This window comes from Arvicola amphibius, chromosome 1 (assembly GCF_903992535.2).
Source record: "Arvicola amphibius chromosome 1, mArvAmp1.2, whole genome shotgun sequence".
Classification (NCBI taxonomy): domain Eukaryota; kingdom Metazoa; phylum Chordata; class Mammalia; order Rodentia; family Cricetidae; genus Arvicola; species Arvicola amphibius.
In genome coordinates, this window is record NC_052047.1 from 100,354,053 (window position 1) to 100,377,075 (window position 23,023).

Sequence of the window (23,023 nt, forward strand, 5' to 3'; positions counted from 1 at the left end):
CACTTCCAGCCGTCAGTTTCCCTTTAAACCTGTCCAGGCCCCAGACTTCAATTTACCCACTAAATAGTAAAACAGGGGAAGGGGACACCTCTGAGTTGGAGTTTCTGGACCCCTGCCTCTGCGCTGGCCCAGGCCCTATTTTAGGTTATGGCTGGAAGTGTCGGCGACTGAGACCCTCACATCCTGCCTCTGCTACCTTCTCCCTTCCCTACTCCTTAGTTTCCCCACTGCTCTGACTTCAGTTTCCCTACTCAGGAAAGAAAGTACGGTCCGGCTGGAACAGTGACTTAGGGGGCACTTAGGGAAGGGAGGACGATGCCTCTACAAAGCTAGGCCTCAGTTTCCCAACTTAGAAGAAAATCAGAATGTTGCTGGAACGGTGGTGACGGGCACCTCGGGGTTAGAGGATGGATGACGCACTGCACCCGCGACCCCAGGCCTCAATTTCTCCATTCAGACGAAGGGTAGAATGGTGCTGGAGCTGGGGCGAAGGGGCCCTTCGAGGTTGGAGGATCACGCCCCGCCTCCCATCTGCAGACTCTAGCCTCAGTTTCCCCACCGGTCAGAGCGTGACTTGACAGCCCCTTCGGGGGCCCCAGCAGGGCGTGCGGGGTTGAGTGCGGTGCTGCCAGCGAAGGGCTGGGGTCCTAAGAGCGCAGCCCCCCGCGGCTGCGCGCTACGCTGAGCGGTGACATCACCAGGCGGGGAGGAGCGCGCGGCTTCGTGCCAGGCTCAGCCGGGGCTCCTCGGCGGCCGCGGCCATGACGCAGGGTCCGGGTGGCCGTACGGCCCCCGAGCCCGAGGCGCCCACCACCTTCTGCGCGCTGTTGCCGCGCATGCCTCAGTGGAAGTTCGCGGCACCCGGCGGCTTCCTAGGTCGCGGTCCGGCGGCGGCGCGCGCGGCGGGGGCGGCCGAGGCGCAGCCCGAGCCAGGGGTCCCCGCGCTGACCGCCGTGCTGGGCGCCTGCGAACCGCGCTGCGCCGCGCCCTGCCCGCTGCCCGCGCTCGGCCGCTGCCGGGGTTCCGCGACGCGGTGCGCACGGGGGACCCCAGACGTCGCCGATGAGTGGGCGCGCAAGGGCGGCTTCATCCACAAGCCGGCTCACGGCTGGCTGCACCCCGACGCCAGGGTCCTGGGGCCCGGGGTCTCTTACATCGTGCGGGTGAGTGCGCCCAGCCTCCTTCCCGGCACGTCGGGTTCGGAGACCCCCTCCAGTTTGGTCCCGTATCTCGAGAGCCAAATGAGCTCTTCCCCACTACCATGGAACCCCGTCTCCCGGTGCGCGCTTCTTGGCCGCCCCCACCCGCAGGCTCTGGGGTCCGGGTTCCCACGGCATCACGTGGGGAGGGGCGGGGAAGAGGGCGCAGGTGGGGGAGGAAACACACGCATGCGCAGGCTATCCCCCCCTTTGCTGTTGGGTGAGAGAGTCCTTAGGTGAGGACCAGGGAGGGGAACGGAGTACCCTATCACTCTCGGAGTCTCAGGGAAAGCGACTTTGCAGCGATGTAGTGGGGACACGCAAAGACTTTGGATGGAGCGTGGAACCTAAGCTCGGTGCTCAGGGTTCTACTAATGAAGCGAATGGACCTGACTGTTTATCCCTTTTATTTTGGCAGGGGTGGGAGGAAAGAGGGATCTGAGGAGGGGATTTGGAGCCCCGACTGCCAGCTCCCAGCCTGCCTTAATACTGGGATGTTACATGTGTGCACCGCTCCCGGAGCTTTATTCTTTGTTCTGTTTTTGAAACAGGGTCTCTTGTAGCTCGGGCTGGCCTGGAAGTCACTATGTAGCCCCTTGCTTCCACTTGGGAAATGTTGGGGTGGCAGTCATGCATCCCACCCCCCATCTGTGTGGTGCTGGGGATGGAACTCAGAGTCTTCTTTATGCCAGGCGAGGTCTGTGTACACTGAGCGCCATCCCCAGTCGCCCCACCACCAGGTTTTTATTTTTCCGTAAGGGATGCGGTGTGGGGGATGGTCTCCCACTTGCCTACCTGTCACCGCGGGCATTTTATCTTCACTTTAAGCCTCAACCCCTGTGTGTGCAATTTGATCAACCACTTGAAAGTAAGCTGGTGTGTGAGGCTCACCATAGGCACCCTAGTCCGTTGTCATGCCCACCACAATTTATGAGATGACAAATGATCCCAGAATGCCGTTTGTTGGCTGTCCTGGACCAGGATGCTGAGCGGGTGTCTGCGTCTTTCAATGTGTCCTGTTTTCCCCACCGTGATCCACAATGTCACTTCCTTCTTGTGTGAACTGGGTTGAGTCCTCCAATGTTTATGCCTTGGGGATCTGCAAATAGGACCTGTTTTGGAGGTGACCTCAGCTGTGACTGGTGGGGCACACCTGAAATCCCAGCATTCAGGAGGCTGCAGCAGGAGGATTGCTGAGGGTTGTAGGCCAGCCTGGGCTACATAGCCAAAGAAAAAGAAGTGGGCATGGTGGTGTACACCTTTAATCCCTGCATTGGGGAAGCTGTGAGCTCAAGGCCAGCCTGGTCTACATAGTGAATTCCAGTTCTGTCTCAAAATGCTCAAACATACAGAAAGGGAAGACTCAAACAAAGGGGGAAGTATGTTTGTTGTAGGTGTTGTGGGTTCAGGGGAGGTTTCCCTGGAACAGGGTGGGACCTCATGCACTGACTGAGACACAAGTGGGGCCAGATATGGTGGCTCACACCTGTCATTCTAGTACTTGGAAAGTGGGGGCAGTGGGAGCAGGAATTCAAGGTTATCCTTGGCTAGACAGTGAGTTTGAGGCTAGCCTAGGCTATTCGAGACCCTGTTATAAGACAACTGAACAGCTTAGAGAAGAGTTAGAGGCTAGAACAAGAGATAAGTCTCAACCCAAGGGCCAGTGGAGATTCCTGGGGACCCCCAGATGCCGTGGAGCGTCAGATGGAGCGTGCTGTCTGCACAGACCAGCCTCAAGAATGGAGTGATAATACGCTCCCGTTGTGTTCTGTCCCTCACCAGCCGTACTTTGATGCAGTAGGCAGATAACTGATAACCCTCCTGCCCTTCGGCCTTGACACCGTGTCCTCTGGGTGTGTGCCTGCTGCCAGCTGTGGCACTGGGTCCCTCCCCGCAGTCTCCTCTCTCCTGTGTCCACATGGTTTGATGTTCAGCTGGTTCTGGTGTCACTGTGAGAAAGCGTCCCATCGATGCTGCCTTCAGCTGCCTCTCACCCAGTTCCTCCAGCCTGTCCTGTCTGGTGGATACATGTTGAGAGTTCACATATGGTCATTGTTGGGGCTCCAAATGTTGGGGTGTAAGCAGTGTGGTATTTTGATCAGCCCTTATGGAGCAGTGACATTATAGAGGACAAGGGATATCTCTGGTCTCTGTCTGCCAGGTCTTTGATTGCATAGGAGAAGTGGATAATTGATGGAGGAGGGTCATCTGTCTATGTGTTACTTTCATTGGTTAATAAAGAAACTGCCTTAGCCCTTTGATAGGACAGAAAATTAGGTAGGCAGAGTAGACAGAACAGAATGCTGGGAAGAAGGGAAGTAAGTCAGTTGCCATGACTATCCTCTTTGAGAGAGACACAGGTTAAGATCTGTCTTGGTAAGCCACCACCTCGTGATGCTACACAGATTACTAAATATGGGTTAAAGCAAGATGTAAGAATTAGCCAATAAGAGGCTGAAACTAATGGGCCATGCAGTGTTTAAATGAATACAATTTGTGTGCTGTTATTTCGGGTGTAAAGCTAGCCGTGCGGGAGCTGGGTGGCGGGACGCAGCCCGCTGTTCCTTCTACATATAATAAATACACAAGAAGACAGCTCATGGGAAGACTGAAGGTCTTGATGGGGCAGGGATGGTAAAATTGTGTGACGTCTGTGGGAGTTGTAGCTTCTCTGGTCACGGTGCTTTGGAACATATGTCTAAGTGCTGAGACTTGAACTTGTGGAAACCTCTGTGCAGGGGGCAAATCTGGAATTTTCTAGGAACAATGGAATGATGTGGGATGCCCGTCTGTGTGTGTGTTGCTTTTATTGGTTGATAAATAAAACTGTTTCAGCCAGTGGCTTAGCAAAATAGAGCCAGGCTGGAAGAGAGAGGAGATGGAGTCAGAGGAGACACCAGGACAGAACTTTACCCTGTAAGCCACAGCCTCGTGGTGACACACAGACGAACAGAAATGGGTTAATTTAAGATGTAAGAGTTAGTAAATAAGAAGCCTGAGCTAATAGGCCGGAGAGTGTTGTAGTTAGTATGATTCTGTGTGATTGTTTGGGTCTGGGTGGCTGGAACAAAAGAGCAGTCTCCGATTGCAGTGGAAGACCTCGATAAGATGGAGCCTGGGGTTTCCAAAGGATCATTTCGGGGTATTGTCAGAACAGTATCATGGGGCACAGAGGTGTTCAGGGATTCAAGGGGGACCTGGAAGGTGTGGGGAGAGCTGACAGTGATTTGGACTGGGTGACTGGGGGTTATGCAGAATGGTGTCCATGTTAGAAATAGACAGGGCAGAAAGGCGTGTGGGGCAAAGCAGCTGAGGCGTCTACCTGCTGCCCAAGCTGAGGCTTAACAGTGTAAGCACGGGGAGCCTGTCTGGCCTCCTGGTTGACAACGAGAAGGTCAGAGCAAGGAACAGCCAAGTCACACGGGGATGATCACAGCGGTCCATCTGAGCAAGGCTCTTGCCCCTCAGAGAGGATGCACCATCTTTATTTACAGATAAGGAAACTGAGGCACATGGAATTGGGCCCGAGGTTGCTCTGTCAATGTCGGTAAGAGGCTCTGTCTAACCAGCACCCACCATGTTCTCTCATATGTCCCTATGGCCAGTAGACTGATGACTCCCACCCCCCAACATTGGGTCCCTGTGACTATAACCTGTGACTGAAGGAACTCACAGATGAGTTCAGGTCAAACCCTGGCTATTTAGATTTATCTGGGGACCAGTGTCACCACACTGTGATGTTTTCAGAGCTGCAGAACCCGGTGAAGCAGAAAGCCGTCTGAGTCTTTCCTAGGAGTGGAGATGCCAGTGTCCTGGCCACTGCCAGCCTGGTTCAGAGGCTCAAACCTGGAGGAGTGTGTCAGAAGAGAGAGACTCTGGGTGAACAGCTTGCATTGGCTAGCCCAGCAGCTTAGTCATGCACCCAGGTTGTGAGAAATTGGGTAAAGGTGCCCCTCCAAATTCATGCCCACCTGGTACCCCAGAATGCAGCCATATTTGGGCATAGCATCTCTGCAGATGTAGGCAGTGGAGATGGGCTTGGACTAGAAAGGCTAAGTCCCAAATCTGGTCCTCAGAAAATCACGGAAGACATGGGGAAGGAGGCTGTGACAGATGAGGCAGAGTGAGCACCATAGCTGCCAATCAAAGGACTCAGAGGACCGTGGCCACGCAGAAGCCTGGGAGAGGCCGAAAGGGCCCTCTGTAGGCAGCTCATCTCCAAGCTAGACCCTAGAGGAACCGGGTCCTGGTCTTTGGCCTCTAGAATGTGGATGGAAGTATTATAAGCACTATCCTTGTGGGAATTGTCAAGTTGTTTCTGGAGATCTAATCATCCTCAGGGTCTTGACTGTCCTTGGCTAGCTCCTCTCCTGGTGTCTGGGGTCCTAGAGAAAGGGTTTTCTTTCTTTCTTGTGGGCCACATTTGTGGTGCTTTTCCTGACTGACCCATCAGAACAGGGCCACATGGTTTCAGAACCACACTGACTGGGGCCTTTGCACATTTGTGTCCTGAGGTGTGGCAGCTGATGGTTGCTTACTCCATCCCCTTGTAGCATAGCCCTCCTGCCCTTAGTGTGTGTGTGTGTGTGTGTGTGTGTGTGTGTGTGTTATGCACATATGCATATGTACTCTCACTGGCCCATAGCTCATCAATTGGGTGAGGTTGACCAGCAAGCAAGTCCCAGAAATTCTGCATCTCTCTCTGTCTCCTACAGTGGGATTATCAGTGTGTCAGTGTATCAGTGTATACAGTGTGGTTATCAGTGTATCAGTGTATACAGTGGGGTTATCAGTGTGTATCGTGATGCCCCATTTTTTTATGTGGATGCTGGGGTTGTGAACTGAGGTCCTCATGCTGTGTGGCAAGTACTTTACTTATGAGCCATCAGCATCCCTGGCCCCCCCTAGGAGGACAGAGTGAGACAGGTAGGGGCCTGGGGCACTGACACTGGCAGAGATGGGTTAGGAATGAGGGATGTGGGAGCAACTGGGTCCTTCCAAAGCAGGGATCCTGGATAATGCTCTCTGATATACCTTGTAGTGAGATACACCTGATAGGGAGTCCACATTGTCTGTTTATCTTATTCTTCTCTATCCAGGAACTCACCATTTGCCGTCAGTCAAACACCTATCTGTTCACCCACCCACTTACCCACCCAACAATCATCCATTCATGACTTATCTAACCACCCACTCCTCTGCCCACCCACCTATCCACCCATCCATCTACCTGTAGATGGAAGTTTCTGTTCCGTCCAGTCCCGCAACTGTGTTTAACATTGAGTCCCAGTTAAACACAGAGGCTTATATTGATTATAAACTGTTTGACCTATTGCTCAGGCTTGTTACTAACTAGCTCTTATGACTCAGATTCACCCATAATTCTTATCTATGTTTAGCCATGTAGCTTGTTACCTTTTCTCAGCAAGGCATTCTCATCTTGCTTTCTCTGCTTCTGGATAATGAATGTGTCTTTCCTATTCCCAGAATTCTCCTAGTCTGGTGGCCCTGCCTATACTTCCCGCCTGACTACTGGCCAATCAGCATTTTATTAAACCAAAACAAGTGACAAATTTTTAGAGTGTACAAGAGCATCATACCCCACAGCATTTATCCACACATCCACCCACCCACTCCACCCATCTTCCCACTCATCCCCCTTCTGACCATCCATTTATCTCATAGGTGAGGTCCTCAGCTCATTCTTGTTTGTAGCTCCCCTGTACCTCTTCGCCTCTGAGTGCATGAACCCTGTAACATCATCACAGCAGGGTCCATGGCCTTGGCTTCCCAGCCTTCTTCCTCTTGTCTCTTCCACTTGGTCTCTAACCCGCTTCTGGCCTGGCAATGCTGCTCCATTTGCCTGGGTCCTCCCGTACTGCGCCCTTCTCTTGGTCATTACCCCGTGGGTCCAGAAGATGTGAGCTCAGAGTCTCCTTCCTGGGCAGGTCCTGAGTGTCCTCTTTGTACCCCTTTTTGCATGTGAGCAGCCTGGCTGGGATACAGGTCACTTCGTTGCTCCTTGCATCCTTAGATAACTGCTAGGGATGCATGCAATGTCCCTGTGATTCTGAGACCCTGTTCCCTTTGCTGATATCATACTGGAAAAATCACATGGTCTATGAGGAGCCAATCATTGCACTTTGGAGTCTCAGTGTCTTCCTGGTCCTCTGCTTGGAGGCTCTCCTGGCTGCTGAGTCCACATACCTGTGAGTGCAAGCTGGGTGTGAGCACGCCCTCTGTGCTCCTTCATGTTGAGTCACACGAATGTTCTCATGATGACTCCCCCTTCCCACCCAGCAGTAGAATTTGGAAATGTCATATAAATTCACAAAAATAACCTGCCTCACTTTTACCACTGTGCGCCATTTTTCTCCACGTGCCATGTTTGTTCAGCTTCTTCAACGCAGTGGGCAGCCGACTTAATATAAACTTCCAGAGAGCATGGGCAGATCTCAGTGTCCGCGTGTCCCACACGAGGTAGCTCCTTGGGCTGCAAAGCTGTTTATTTGCTGATGGTGAATTCGGCCAGCATGGATCACCCGGCCCCCTGTGTCTGTGGAACAGTCTGCTTCCTCTGCTGGGAGTACCTTCAGGGCTGGGACCCCTTAGGAGAAACTGAGGCAGTAGTTACGAGTAGAGGGCTATGGTGGGTGCTGTGCTGGGAGGGTCGGGATGGTGGGTGCCTCAGCTGTCTCCTCCCACCCATGGGGGATCTACCATGTGGCATGGTGCTGATGGGCTGTGGGGTAAAATTCTAGAATTGGAGTCACGAGGTGAAAGCGTGCATACATTGATCTATTTTATTTTATTTTAATCGAGAGCTGGTTATGATGGCACGTGGCTGCAATCCCAGCACTTGGAAGGTGGAGGCTGGAGGTATAAGGTCATACTTTATATAGTGAATTTTGAGGCCAGCCCGGGCTACAAGAGCTCCTGCCTCTCAAACAGCAAAATTACAAAATAAGCTGGGTGTGGTGGTGCATGGACGTCTTTCCAGCACTCGGGGGGTGGGGAAGCTACAGAACGTCTCAGACCCAGAAGTTCGGGGCTAGCCTCTGCACCAAGCACGACTCCAGAATTAACCAACGAAGCCTAAATCACGACAGTCTGGGGACACGCCTGGTTGAGTTAAGAGCCCTTCTTCCTAGTTCCCACAGCTGGGTGGCTCCCGGGAGCCTTAGCTTCAGTTCCAGGGCATCTGGTACCCTGAAACGTTACATGCACAAACCCACACACGCAGCCCGTGGATGGGGGCTGTGCTATGGCTGCCAAGATGGGATTGGAAGGAAGTGGCAGCAATTTCTGGCCACTTCCTCTTCTAGCTAGATTGCTCCTTTCCTATCATCGACACAGTTCCCCTATGTAGCTCAGGGTAACCTCAAACTTCTGATCTTCCTGCTTCAGCCTCCTAAGTGCCCCCATGCTGGCTTTACTTCCAGAGGGGAAGCTAGGTGGTGGATGCACGGAGGTGTCCCTTTCCACTGAGATGTTTGTCTAGAAAGAGCCCTACAAAGTTTCTTCTTCTTTTGAGACCTGGTCTTTATATCCCAAGTTGGCCTCAGGCTCCCTATGTAGCTGGGCTGTGGTGGTGCATGTCTTTAACCCTAACACTTAGGAGGCATAGACAGGCGGATCTGAGTTTGAGGCCAGCCTGGTCTACAGAGTTTAGTTCTGTGACAGCCAGGGCCACGCAAAGAAACCCTGTCTTGAAAAACAAAACAAAACAAAGAACAAATTCCCTATATAGCTGAAGATGATGGCTTTCAACTCCTGACCCTCTCACTGCCTCGTGCATTGTGGTCATGTGTGTGCCACCACACCGCATTTATGGGGTGCTTGGGACAGAGCCCAGGGTCTAATATATGCTGGGTGAGGGCTCTACCAACTGTGGAAGGTGGTTGGCTGATGTTCGCATCTTTGCCAACCAGATGGTTCCTGTCTGGATCTAGTCTGTGGGTGGTGACTGGACTCAATAAACGCATGTGCCACCATCCCTCTGAGAGCCTGGACACAGAGATGGGTGGGACTCAGTGGTAGGTGTGGGAGGGTGGATCTAGGACATCAGACACAGAGTCCTGGGATGGTGGCTGAAGATGTCGGGGAGGGAGGAGAGCTCTGGGGGGCTGGAGATAAAATTACGTTCTCTGCAGGAGTCCAGCTTCTGGGCTGGCTCATCTGCTGACTGACCGCTCTCTCTCCCCAGTACATGGGCTGTATTGAGGTGCTCCGATCCATGCGCTCTCTGGATTTCAACACCCGAACGCAAGTGACTAGGTGAGGCCTTGGGATGGGCTGGGAGCTCGGGTCACAGTTGGCCTCTCGAGGGTGGCATGGTGGGTTGGGGGTGACCTGCTGGGCACCCCTGATAGTAGACTGGGCTCAGCACCGGCCATGCTTCAGCTTTGCGTCTCAGCTCTATCCCTGGTTGTTGTGCACGGCTGCCATGGACACTCCCCTGCCTCCATTTTCCCTCAGCCTGCCATACTGTGGGGTGTGACTTCAGGAGGATGATGGGAAGGCCTTTGTTTATTTCATTTGCTGTGAACTTAAAAACCAAGACACAAAGCTAGGTGTGGAAGCTCACACCTGGAATTCCAGCAGTCGGGAGACAGAGTCATGAGGTTGGCCATCACCAGCCTAGCCTTGGCTACAGAATGGGACTGACCAGGCTAGCCTAGGCTACAGAATGAGACTGTCTCAAAAAACAAACAAGAATAATAGATAGGATTTATTGCCCCAGCCCTGTCCACCGCAGTTCATTGCTTTAAAACAACTCTGCATAGTGTTTTATAACCACCTGATCTATCGAGTTCCAGAACATTCCATCACCCTAAGAAGAAGTCCTGTTTTGAGCAGTTATTCCATCCCCCAACCCACCCAGCACCTACAAATCCCATTCCTGTGGCTGGGCATTTCTGAGCATGGAATCCACTGTGGCCTGTGTCTCTGTCTTCCTTGGTGTTGCTGTGGCAAAGTCCTGACAAGAACAGGGTCTGTTCAGCTCGTTCAAGGGAGACAGTCTACTCAGCCCCTCCAGTGCGTCGTCTGCTCCTCATAATAAATATGTAATAAGACAATAAATAAAAAGCTAAATCTTCTTGAGGGATCATACTCATATAAGGAACAGAGAGAGGTGAATTAATAAACTCATGTTTATGTTCACTTTGCTTTGTCCACTTGTACACAGTCCAGGATCCCCTGGCTAGCAGATGGTGCCACCCATAGTGGACATTCTCCCCACCTCAACTCAATCGAGATAATCCTCTAGAGGCGTTCTCTGAGGCTTACCCCTAGGGATAGACCACCTGTCTCACTGATCCTCACGATCCCTTCAACGCTGTGGTGTATGTCAGACCCTCACTCCTCTTCAGGGCTGGGTAATACCTCTGTGGGTGGGTGGACCATGCTGTGTGTGCATTCACCCATGCTGGACACTGGGTACCTAGGACCCTTCACTTTCCACCAGCCTGGCGTCCTAGTTCTGCCTCTGGTCTTTTGTACCACCCATTCTCATCAAGGCCAGCCTAGCCTCTACCTTGCAACACCTCTCAGGTGGGTCTTGAACTCATTGTCTTCCTGGCTCTGCCTCCTGAGCAAAGGGAAAATCACTCCTGGCTTCCCTTGGCTGCTCTCCTAGCCCTCATCCCTGCTGTTTCTAAGTTTGGTCTCATCCTACAGGGAAGCCATCAACCGGCTCCATGAGGCCGTGCCTGGCGTCCGAGGCTCCTGGAAGAAGAAGGTGGGTGTGGCTTGTGGTCCTGCAGAGCTGGTGTGTGTCTTGGGAGACTGAAGGAACACTGTGGCCACTGGGCCCCGCTGGTCCCAGGCATCTGACTCAGGTGGCTCACTGTACCCTCCTCCCAGGCCCCAAACAAGGCGCTGGCTTCCATCCTGGGGAAGAGCAACCTGCGTTTTGCTGGCATGAGCATCTCAGTCAACATCTCTGTGGATGGCCTCAACCTGTCTGTTCCTGCTACCCGCCAGGTGAGAGCCACCGCCCTCTGCCCACAACCCCACCTTTGCCCAACTTACAACCCTGCCATCTCTTCCCCGTCCACGTCCTGATATTTGCTCCCTCTGACTCTAACCACACACCCACATCCTTCACCCCACAGCCCAGCACCATTCTTCTCAGTCCTACACTTTCAAATGGGGTTTCTCTGTGTAGCTCTGGCTGTCCTGAAACTTGCTTTGTAGACCAGGCTGGTCTCGAACTCAAGAATTCTGCCTGCCTCTGCGTCCCGAGTACTGGGATCAAAGGTGTATTCCACCACCACCACCTTTCAGTTCAGTCCTATAATTAAGTCCCCACATCTGGCTCTGTCCACATCCCAACCCTTAGCCCTGCCCCTGAGTGCATCCTGCCTGCCCACCACTCCCATGGTGCCATGCGCACTTTCAACCCAGTCCACAGCGCCCCTTGCTCCACCACTGGTGAACCAACACCTGGGCCTTGCTCTCTGCTCCACCCATCCACAAACCCTCCACCCTTAGCTCCACCTATCTCAAAGCCCTCAACCACACCCACCCATCAGGCCTATAATCTGCAAGACCCTTAAGATGTGCAGAAATATCTGCTGTCCACTGAGGTGGAGCCAGGAAGTGGGGGTTGTTGTGTGCACGAAGTCCCCAGTAGCCGGGACCTGAAAGGTCTGCTTGCTCCTTTGGTGCAGGGCAAATTTGTCCACAGGTGTCTAGAAGGGTGCCTGGGCTAGAGTGCTCAGAGAGATGTGGGAAGAGTCTGGGGTCTGTCCTGAGAGAGGTGACAGCAGTATTGCAGACTGCCAGGAGCTGAGGGGCAGTGTAGGGCCAGCTGAGCAGTTGTCCTGGCAAGATGGGCCATGGTTATATCTCATGTGGGGTAATTAGGATAATCTGAGAGGCAGAGTGGGCAGGCCCTGCTGAGGGACTCATGGTGGCTAACAGACAGGCTGTGGGAAGACCTTGACCCCAACTGTAAGCACCTGAACCCCAAACCCAACTCTTAATTCTGGTTACCTCAACTCTAGCTCCAACCTCTACCCCAACCCCTAACAAAATCTCACCATGTAGCCTTGCCTGGCCTCAAACTCAGAGATCTACTTGCCTGTGTTGGGATAAAGACATGGGTCACCATGATTGGTTTCAGCCGTACTTCTAACACTAGCCCCAATTGCAAGCTACCCCAACCCCTAACCTTAACTCTAACCCTAACCAGGCCATCAGGTCTGTGGCAGACCTGGCCCTCTTAGCCGTGCACACAAATTCTCATTTTGCCCTGGTAGAGCTGAGACCCAAGGGAGTCTTGAGGTGGAATTTTATCTGCTAGCCAGGCACAGGCTGAGTCTTATCAACACTGGTTCCCGCTATAGCCCCTCAGTGAGCATTCCTTCCATCTCTAAGCCTCCTGGCTGGTGCTGGCGCGGGCATATGCTGCAGTGCAGGAGGGTGTCTCACATCAGCTATGGGACAAGGCTGGCCTTCCATCAGACGCAGGCGGTACCAAAGAAACACGCTTGTGGGCTGGGGCTCAGTGGGAGCGTGGTGGGTGTGGTGTCTTTTCCAAGCTTCCCAGCTGAGAGTGAGGTTCCCCAGCTCCAGAATCCACTGGTTAGTGAGTGGGGGTCTGGAAGGTGGGGCTACTCTGCCCCCCACACAAAGATTGGGAGCCCGCAGCATGGAGGCACCCACAGATGCTGCTGATATAGTGCAGAAGGGAGACCCCTCCTGACACAGGCCTGGGGATAGAGCAATGAAGGCAGAGGGCAGGGGACCAGAGCCTAGGGCAGAAGCCTCAGTTGGATGTCCAAGCTCCGAACCTGGTGGGAGGGACATGGCGTGTTCCATCTCATCCTGAGCCCATGGTTCCTGGGGAAGATGTGGCCACTGAGACCCCAGTTTCAGCTTTCTGAGCTTTCTGAATTTGGTTATTTTGAGTCTTAGGAGCCTCTCTTCTCCCCACTCCTCCCTCTTCCCCACTCCTCCTTCCTCCTCCCCCCTCTTCCCCACTCATCTCTCCTCCCTTTCTCCTTCTTCCCCACTCTTCCTCTCTCCCTTCTCCCTCTAGGAGGGAGTGCTTTAATTCTGAGGAAAGCAAATCTCTGTACAACTTTAGGAACCCTAATGACAGGGAACAGATGGGGTGGGGTTGTGTAAATGAATAGAAATGAACACGTAGCTGGTTCATCTTCAGAGACCAGAGCCTGGGATGGGCTGCTTGGGGCGTGTGTGTGTGTGTGTGTGTGTGTGTGAGGGTGCTGCCATTTCTACACTCAGGTGGGTACACAATCATGTGACTCCAAGACCCAGGCTTCCTGTACCCTCTTTAGACCCTGTTCTAGTCCTCATGGGGGCTGATATCCAGGTGGGACTCTTTGGCCTTAGCAATGGTGGACATCAGTCAGAGGGACATCGTCCATCCCTCCATGTCCGCCTGTCACCCGCCAGCTGGCCGTGTGCCCATGTCTGCTTTCCTGTCCTCACAGATCATCGCCAACCATCATATGCAGTCCATTTCCTTCGCTTCGGGTGGTGACACGGTAAGAAGGGACGGCTGGACCTCTGTGTCCTGTGTCTCTGCAGCCTTCCCCGGACCCCACCTCCAGGGAGCTGAACCTGCCTGATCTCTCCCACTGTCTCTCCAGGACGTGACTGATTATGTGGCCTATGTAGCCAAGGACCCCATCAACCAGAGAGGTGAGTTGAGCAGAGCTCAGGAGCCTGGGCCGGGGGCAGGGATGTGCTGGGGGATCACAGGTGCGCTGACATGTGACCTCCACAGCCTGCCACATCTTGGAATGCTGTGAGGGTCTAGCCCAGAGTATCATCAGCACTGTAGGCCAAGCCTTCGAGCTACGCTTCAAGCAATACCTGCACAGTCCCCCCAAGGCCATAGTGCCTCCTGAAAGGTAAAAAGAGCCCAGGGGATGGCTGCCTTTGCCTTCTCTTTGCCCAGAGTCCCTTGTGTGGCTGCTCCATTTTCAGTGGCAACCTCCTTGTCCTCATCCCATAGCAGATGGGGGTGGGGACGTCTTACACCTGGGTGCTGCCTGCTGCTATAGTACAGACAGCTGCTGGCTTGTGTGGCAGTCTTCCCGTCTCACCAGTGCTACTTGGGGAAGGTGTGGGTGTTAGCTGGCAGTGGGGCTGGGAAGGGAGGACCAAGTGTCCTAGCCTTGCTCTGGGCCCCCAGGCTGACAGGGCTGGAGGAGTCGGCCTGGGGTGACAACGATGAGGCTCTGGACCACAATTACTATAACAGCATTCCAGGGAAGGAACCGCCCCTGGGTGGGCTGGTGGACTCCAGACTGGCTGTCACACAGCCGTGTGCCCTGGCGACACTTGGAGGCCTCGGACAGGTGAGTCTCCACTCCCCTATGGGGCAGAAGGGCCCGGAGCTATCCTTGGGGTAGGTGAGTGCGAAGAGAGCCTGGCACATGCCAAGGTCACCATGCTTCTCTTGTAGGGAATGTCACCTGCACGGAGAGATGCCCGGGGCTTGCCGTGGGACATGGATCCCTCTGGAACAGGTAGGTGGTGCTAACCTTACTGAGTCTGGGGTCCCCTGAAATGTCCCATCCCCAACAAACCTCTCTGTAATTGTGTAATTGTGCCCCACAGCTGTGTGCTCCCTGATCTACCCCATCCTGCCATCTTTATTGCCTCACACAATGAGGTCATTACATTTAGGGGCACACTCAGCTTCGTGCACTTCAGAGCTTCAGGGGCGCTGCTCTCCTGTGAGACTGTGTCTGCTGCCTGTACCCCGACAAGGCAGGCGTATGACATTATCATATCGTATGATGAGTGGCTATGACTATGGAGGTTTCCAGAATCATCTGTGTACACTCTAGCGCTTCCTGTGTCTCCAGAGGGGGCTCACTCATAGGTGACACACTGGGCTCTTGTCCAGGTGTCAGCCCCTGTGGAGTCTTTCCACACCTGCATTCCACAGACCTCTTAATCTTTTCCACGGCTGTATAACACTCGTCCACACAAAGCAGTGTGACTTCTCTCTGGTGTGAGGATTACCTGGTGTCTTCTTAATCTTCCCACCTGGGCTGTGGCTTTGGCTCACTCCTTCCTCAGCACCCCCTTGAGCCGTCAGTAGTGTTCAAACAGCTCTCAGGTCTTGTCAGCCCCTCTCACTCTCTGCTGTATTATTATGATGATGATTTTTGGAGACAGGATCTCATGTAGCCCAGGCTGGCCTTGAATTTACTCTATAGCTGAGGATGACCCTGAGCTCCTGCTCACAAAAACGAGGCTTTTTCTTGAGACAGAAACAGAGACAAAAGAGAACCATGTGAGACAGGGTCTCGTTCTGAGCCTTAGCTGGCCGTGAACAGCACATCCTGCCAGCTCCCTGTGTTACAGAGCCTAAGTGACAGCCACATCTGGGCTCTTGGAGGGCAGAGCCGTGTGTCTTGTATCATGCTGATGATGCAGGCAGGGTTTACACTCCCCGAGGAGGGCTTGGCCACAGCTGATACCATCTGCTCCCCACTTCCTACCTGGGGTTCTGAGAAGTGCCTGGAACCACCCTTGGACTGAGAAATCTGCTCAGCTGAGCTTAGATGGGAGAAATGAATGTCAGGCTGTTCATGAGGTTGGCACGACCCCCAGGGACCCTGAGGGGTGAGGCTGAGGGGATAGGGTGTCCTGCTACCCCTGCGTGGGTGGAGGCAAGTCGAACAGCCTTCAGGAGACTGAGATCCATCTTACAAGTAAATACAAAGAAGACAAGACAAAAGACAGCACAAAGATTCAGATTTAATCTCTTATCTCCCAGGTAAAAGCTGAGTGAGGTGGTCCCTGTCTGGAGTCCCAGCATTGAGGACAGAGACTAGAGGATCCCTGGGGCTCATTGGCCTTCCACCATTTTAGTTTAGAGACCTTGTCTCAAATAATAAGATGGGTAGTGAGTGAGAAGACACCAGCACTGACCTTCAGCCTCCACGTGTACATATATACATAGACACACACAAAAGAGGTGGAGGATTTGCAGAGAGTGGTAACAGCTCAACCACGTGGTGGGTCACGTAGTGGCAGGATCATGACAGCCACGGTCATTACTGTTTAAACAGAGGGTCAATGTGAGCATCTAGCTCTTTGGAGCTTGGAGTCCCTCCCCATCCTCTGGCTGTGGCATAACTGGGCTCTGCCTCAATCTTGCGTGTGTGGCCAGCCTTTGTCCCCAGCTGCATGGCTCTTTACTCGTGTGAGAAGCCTCGGTTTAGCCCCTGTGGGGTGACAGAGGTGGTGTCCCCGCCCGCTCCTGCCTCCCTCTCTCTAAGTCCTCAGGATTTTCATCTCACCTGCCACCCTCCCTCCTTCCCAGCCCCACCTGGGGATGGCTACGTGCAGGCAGATGCTCGAGGGCCACATGACTACGAGGAGCACCTGTACGTCAACACCCAGGGCCTGGATGCTATGGAGTCTGAGGACATGTTCGAGGCCCCTCTGCTGCCTGAGGACAGCCCCAAGAAGGACCTGTTTGATATGCGTGCGTGGCCTATTCCCCCTCTGACCTGGGATTGCATGGGGGCGGTCCTTGGGAATCCAGAGGGTAGAGGGTCCCAGGTTATGAACCTCAGTCAGCTAGGGACAGACTTCTGTGCCATGCCTAAGCTAGTCTGCTGGGTGAGGGTGAAGCCCCTTCTGTGGGCAGCCCAGCCTCTGCCCACAGACTCACAGTCTGAGGGGAGAGCCCCGACCTCCTGTCAGCGGGGGCCCGTCGGTTCCCGCCTACTTGGCTAGGAGACCTCTCTGTCTGTCTCAGTCTCAGCTCAGGGTCTCACGTGGGGGTGGGAGAGCTAGTCCAGCTCTCTCCTCAGAAGCCCCAGGAAGATGACTCAGTCTGATGGCCCTGCTAATCTTTCCTCCAGAGGGGTTTGTAGCACTCCATAGTCTCATGTTCCCTGGGCACTGTCGGTTGCTGACTCTCAGAGCCTCCCCAGGTCCTTTCAGGGGATCTCCCATTATTGTTGTCTTTCTTTGGTGCGTGTCTGTGAGCATTTAGGTGCCAGAAGACAACCTTGGCTGGCGTTGCTCAGTGCTAGCTAACCGCCTTGTTCTCTCAGTGCCTGGGATTTACTAACTAGGTTAAATTGGATGCCCAGTGAGGCCCCGGGATCCTCCTGTCCCCATTTCTTCTGTGTTGGAGTTACCGGGACACACTGTTGTTCCCAGCTTTTTACATGGGTGCTGGGAATCGAACTTTGGCCCTCTGCTTGGCATTGCAAGAACTTACTGAGCCATTTCCCAAGACCTCTCGGTTGCGTTCCTCCTCATCATTGTGACTGTGGCATGAGGTCCCACGTGAGTGCCTGCTGTGTGCCCTGGTACTGGTTACAGAGCAGCAGGAGAACAGGTTGGGGCGAGCTCCCTGCAGAGGCGACAGCCATTTACCTGACTTCCATGGGAAGGTGAGCTCCCAGTTAGCACTTGGTAGCTTGGTCAGTGGGGCCTACTGAAGCTCCTGTATCAGGCATGTGGGTGCCAATCTGTGTCCCCTTTTGCTGCCCCCTTTTCTCGGGAGGGTCCTGAGACTGGGAGAGGTCACTTGGCTCACCGGTGACAGCTCCACAGAAGTAGGCATGTGTGGCCACTTGCTGTTACCAATCATTGGCCATACCAATGGCATAATGTGGTCAGCAATGAGAGACATCTCTGGGGGTAGAGGGCTGGGGTGAAGGGAGTGCTGTGTGCCTCAGCTTCTTCTGAAAACGCTTCGACAGTGAGTGGAACCAGTAAGCCTTGCTGACAATCCCCAGACTGGGGTTGTAGAGGCTGCGCCTAGCACCAGGTTGGGTCTCGTAAATTCTAGGTCTGGGCTTTTAACTGAGCACCTGTCATTCCAGCTAAGTAAGAGAATGAGACAGAAAGACAGAATTTGAGGCTAGCCTTGACAACTTGGTGAGACTCTGTCAAGAAGTAAAACAAGGACTAGGGACGTGACTGAGGGGTAAAGTCCTTGCCTAGAATCCCCAGGGAGGAGCTGGGGCGTGGTCAGGGAGTGGAGCCCCTCCTAGAATCCCCAGTGAGGAGGGACTGGGGTTGTGACTCTGGATTGCACCACCTTGCAAGCCCGAGAGCTTGCGTTCTGTCCCAGCAATAGAAAAAAAAAAAAACAACAACAACAACCCGCAGGACCCTTTGAGGATGCCCTGAAGTTGCACGAGTGCACAGTCGCAACAGGCATCACTGCAGCTCCGTTCCCTTTGGAGGACCAGTGGCCCAGCCCCCCTACCCGCAGGGCCCCCATTGCACCTACAGAGGAGCAATTGAGGCAGGAGCCCTGGTACCATGGACGCATGAGCCGTCGGGCTGCGGAGAAGCTGCTTCGTGCCGATGGGGACTTCCTTGTGAGAGACAGCATCACCAACCCGGGGCAGTATGTCCTCACAGGCATGCAAGCAGGGCAGCCCAAACATCTGCTGCTGGTGGACCCCGAGGGTGTGGTAAGCTGGCAGTTGGGGCAGGAGGGAGGGCAGGGGCCCCGACTTCAGGGTTGGTGCCATTCTTTAGATAATGGATCCCTTACTGTGGCAAAGCTCATTGGCATTAGCTTCTAGAGAACTACAAAACATTTTTCAGTTATTTTTTTTTTCTTCTGAGACAGATTTTCTGTGTAGCCCTGGCTGTCCTGGAACTCATTCTGTAGACCAGGTTGGCCTCAAATTTACAGAGATTCACCTGCCTCTGCCTCCTGAGTGCTGGGGTTAATCAAAGAGGATGTTGAATCCATATCTGTGACTCATGCCTGACATCCCAGCACTGGGTGGGGGGGGGGCAGAGGCAGGAGGATTGCTGTAAGTTTCAGGCCAGCCTGGAACTTCAGAGTGAGAACCTTGTCCCAATACAACAACAGTAATACACTTTAAAGGGGTTTCTACTTTGGGTTCACATAAGCACCTCTGACCCCCAGCCTCTCCGAGTTCCCAGCCTGGGTGTCTGTCCCACATGCAGGATGGCAGTTATGGTTTCTCACTGCATTGTTTACCAACTCAGCCTTGCTGGAATCAGCTGCTCTGGCTCCTGCTTAGTCTCACTGTGTAGCCCCGTCTGACTGACACTCTCTCTGTAGACTTCAGCCTACTTTGGAACTCAGAGCTCTGCCCTGGAGTGCTGGGGTTAAGGTGTGTGCCACCACACCTGGCTCTTGTTCCTTGTTCTTTTTTTCATATTTGTTATTATTATTTTATGTATGTGGGTGTTTTGCCTGCGTGTGTGTGTGTGTGTGTGTGTGTGTGTGTGTATGTGGTGTGTCTGTGGTGTGTGTGTGTGTGTATGTGGTGTGTGTGTATGTGATGTGTGTGTGGCGTGTTTGGTGGTAGTGGTGTGTATTATGTGGTGTGTGTGTGTGGTTTGTGTGTGTGTCTGTGTGTGTGTGTGTGTGTGTGGTGTGCAGTGTGTGTGTGTATGTACAGTATCCTCCAAGGCTAGAAGAGTATCCCAGAGGACTGGAGTTATGAGTGCCCACGTGGCTGCTGTGACTCAAATCCCGGTCCTCTGCTGCTCTCAAATGCAGAGCCATCTTTCTAGTCCCCGTCTATTTATTTATTTTTCTAAACCACAGACTGCCTCTTGAACGGCAGCATGACTGACCTTGGGTTTCCTCCGGCGTGGATATTGCTGGTGCCGTGAGAACCCATAAATGGCCATTTCTGAAGCACCCCAGGCTGGGGAAGTCCTTCTAACTTCATGGGGACTTAGAGGCCTTTTCTAGGATCCTGCTGAGGAAAGATTGGGGCTTGGAGCTTTCTCAGCCACTGAAGCCATAGTTATTTTACTGTCTAGATTAGTAATTCTCAACCTTCCTCATGCTATGACCCTTTAATACAGTTCCTCGTGCTGTGTGACCCCAACCATAAAACTCTTCATTGAAGCGTCATAACTCTCAGTTGTCCACTGTTGTGATAGGCGGGACATCTGACATCTGACCCCTGTGTGAAAGGGTTGTTCCACCCCAAGAGGGTTGCAACCCACAGGTTGAGAACTGCTAGTCTGGCTGGACCCTCGTGTGATTTCGGGGTGTCTTGGTTTCCTGGGGTTCTGAAGCACATGACCACCAATGATACAGCCTAAAAGAGGGCGGGACTTGTCCTGAGGAGAGCTCTGTGCCAGCCCTTTGCCGGAGCCTGGGAGTGGTTGGTGATTTCTGCCCTCTTTGGCTTGCGGACACATCAGCTCCGTGTCTTCTTCTTCTTCCTTGTCTTGTGTGCATACGCAAGGCATCTTCCTCTTGGGGCTTCCTTTCTTTCTTGAGGCAGGGTCTCACTGTGCAGCAGTGTTTGTCCGGGAGCTTGTAGACCAGGCTAGCCTCTGCCCTCTTGAATGCTGGGGTTAAGGGCATACACTTCCCCCCTTGGTCTCTCACTGAAGCTGGAGCTCAGAGATTTAGGTTGGCTGGTGAGCAGGCTCCAAGGGACCCACCTTGGACTGGATCTTCTCTTAGCACTGGGGTAACAGGTGCACACAGCCTTCATATGGAGTTGGAGCTCCAGATTCAGGTCTCCATGCTGTGCAGCAGGCACGTTACTGACCAAAACTCCTCAGCTTTTAAACTTTTTTTTAAAAAAATATTTATTTATTTATTATGTATACAATATTCTGTCTGTGTGTATGCCTGCAGGCCAGAAGAGGGCACCAGACCCCATTACAGATGGTTGTGAGTCACCATGTGGTTGCTGGAAATTGAACTCAGGACCTTTGGAAGAGCAGGCAATGCTCTTAACCTCTGAGCCATCTCTCCAGCCCACTTTTCAACTTTTTATTGTTATTTTTGAGATAGAGTCTACGAGGCTGTCCTCAAACTCAAAATCCTCCTGCCTCAGCCTCTCTGAGCACTAGGCTCATGGGTGTGCCTTATCACACTGGGCCTATGGTTCTGGAGTCTTGGGGCTGGCTCTCGGGTGGAGTCCTACGCTCCAGCAAGCGCGTACTCAGCAGGTCTAAGCTGGTGGGGGCGTGGCCTGTGGGATGCCATCAGGGATGGGTGCTGAGGTTTCTGCCCACAGGTGCGGACGAAGGACGTGCTGTTTGAGAGCATCAGCCACCTCATAGACTACCACCTGAAGAACGGGTTGCCCATTGTGGCTGCCGAGAGTGAGTTGCACCTGCGGGGAGTGGTCTCCCGGGAGCCATGAGCCAGGTGTGTAGTAGCCAGCTACAGCTGCTGTCTTCGGAGTGTTCTGTTCACCACAGATGGCTTTAGTATACTCGCTGGGTTGTGCAGTCATTGCCGCAACTCATTGTGGAACATCTTATCATTCCAAAGGAAGCCCAGCCCCTAGAAGCAGTCACCCCATCCTTCAAGGTGGCTGCTTGCCCAGGTCTCCTGTCTGGTGGAGGGTGGGTTTGGTTTAGCTTCGGATTTTGGTGTCAAGGGGATGAAGGGCTGAGTGAGAAGGAGGGGAAGATGTGATGCCCTCAGGCTCTCTGGCAGAACAGGAGGAGGGAGGTGGCTGTGGTAGGGGAGGGCAGGAGGTAGCAGCTGGCTGTAGGGCTGGGTGGGGGAAGAAGAGGGGCACTGTGGAATTTTCCCTGAAGCTGCTGGTCAGGTCAAGCTGTTCTTCATTCCCATGGCAATGTCTCCTTCCTGTCCCCCTCAGGCCTCCTGCCTGGGGGCCAGGGCTGCAGGCAGAAGTGCTCTGTGAGATGGAGGGTGTGGCCCTGCGGGCCTCTCAGATATCTGTACCATGCTGGGGCCGGTGATGTCACCCAGACAGGTTCTATTCCAGCCTCAAAGCAGTGAACCGAGGTGCCAAAGTCAGAGCTGTCATTCTCTCAGCGCAGTTCTGAGACAGGCTGTGAGGCTGGCAGCTTTGTCCACACAGAGAGTTTAAGATACTGCCCGGGGGCACACAACGGCAGCTTGGGGAACCCCAAGGCCCAGGAAGCTGGGTGCCCATGGCTACCAAGGCCTTTTCTGTTCAGCAACACATAGGTGGCTGTTGTCATGGACACCCTGCCTTCACTTCTTTCTGTCCACAGGTGATGATGGTTCTCAACACAGCTTCTACCCCCAGAGGCCCTTGCAGTGGCCTTGAGGGCACAGCCCTTTTCTCGGACCCTGAAATCACCAGAAAAAGAATGGCTGTCATTTCTCCTTCCGCATGAGCCTCAGGAAGCCACCTATTCCCAGCTGCGCTCGGCTGGCTGGGCCAGTGAGATAGAGTTAGGGTCCAAACCCCTGGTCCTGCCTGAGCCCCCACCCTGAACTTGGGTGGGGTTGTATAAACCAAAGACTAACCGAGTCGCCTTTAACAAAGACACCCCAATCGCAGGCCCTGTGCCTTTGGTCCCTAGTGGGGCAGAGTTATCAGGCTGTGTCTATGGGTGACATGCATACCTCTGTGTGTGCCCTGACTGGCTCTGAGGACCCAGATGCATTGTTGCCTTTGGGGGGATCAAGGTGCTTTTGAGTTTCAAACCCCTGGTGGGGGAGCAGCCTCGGGGCTCGCCTGGAATGGTAGGACATCCAGGTGAGTTAGAGACCAAGGAGCCTCACTGAGGTATGGTATCCAGTCAACTCTTCCAACTGTCACCTCCCCGGACCTTCAACTGTAATTAAACACAGTGTTGAACATTGCCGGCTGTGTCTGTGTGGACCTGCCAGGGGTTCCCGGGTGGAAAACTGAGGCCGAGCAGGAAGCTGTGCAGAGTCCTGGGGCTGGAGCGCCCTTCCGCACCCCGTGCCCCAACTCTCAACAACCCTCCGATTTTATTCCAAGATAAAGCCAGCTTCTTTCTCAATGTTTCTTAGCCCTTTCTTGGAGTCACTGTGGCTTACCTGCTAGGGGCCCTGCCTGATGAACAGACCCTGGACACAGGCAAGG

The 23,023-nt window shown here is 53.6% G+C and overlaps 1 protein-coding gene across 1 annotated transcript; it reads left to right on the forward strand.

Moving 5' to 3' along the window:
- The first annotated feature begins 761 nt into the window (after positions 1-761).
- Positions 762-22,252, forward strand: Shc2 (SHC adaptor protein 2). The gene is made up of 13 exons (XM_038346288.1): positions 762-1,163; positions 9,406-9,476; positions 10,881-10,941; positions 11,067-11,186; positions 13,667-13,720; positions 13,826-13,877; positions 13,963-14,089; positions 14,374-14,539; positions 14,647-14,710; positions 16,522-16,686; positions 18,333-18,643; positions 21,203-21,336; positions 22,179-22,252. Exons 1-12 carry the CDS (start codon positions 762-764, stop codon positions 21,329-21,331), a joined length of 1,722 nt encoding a protein of 573 aa, XP_038202216.1. The 3' UTR covers positions 21,332-21,336; positions 22,179-22,252.
- Positions 22,253-23,023: the final 771 nt, after the last annotated feature.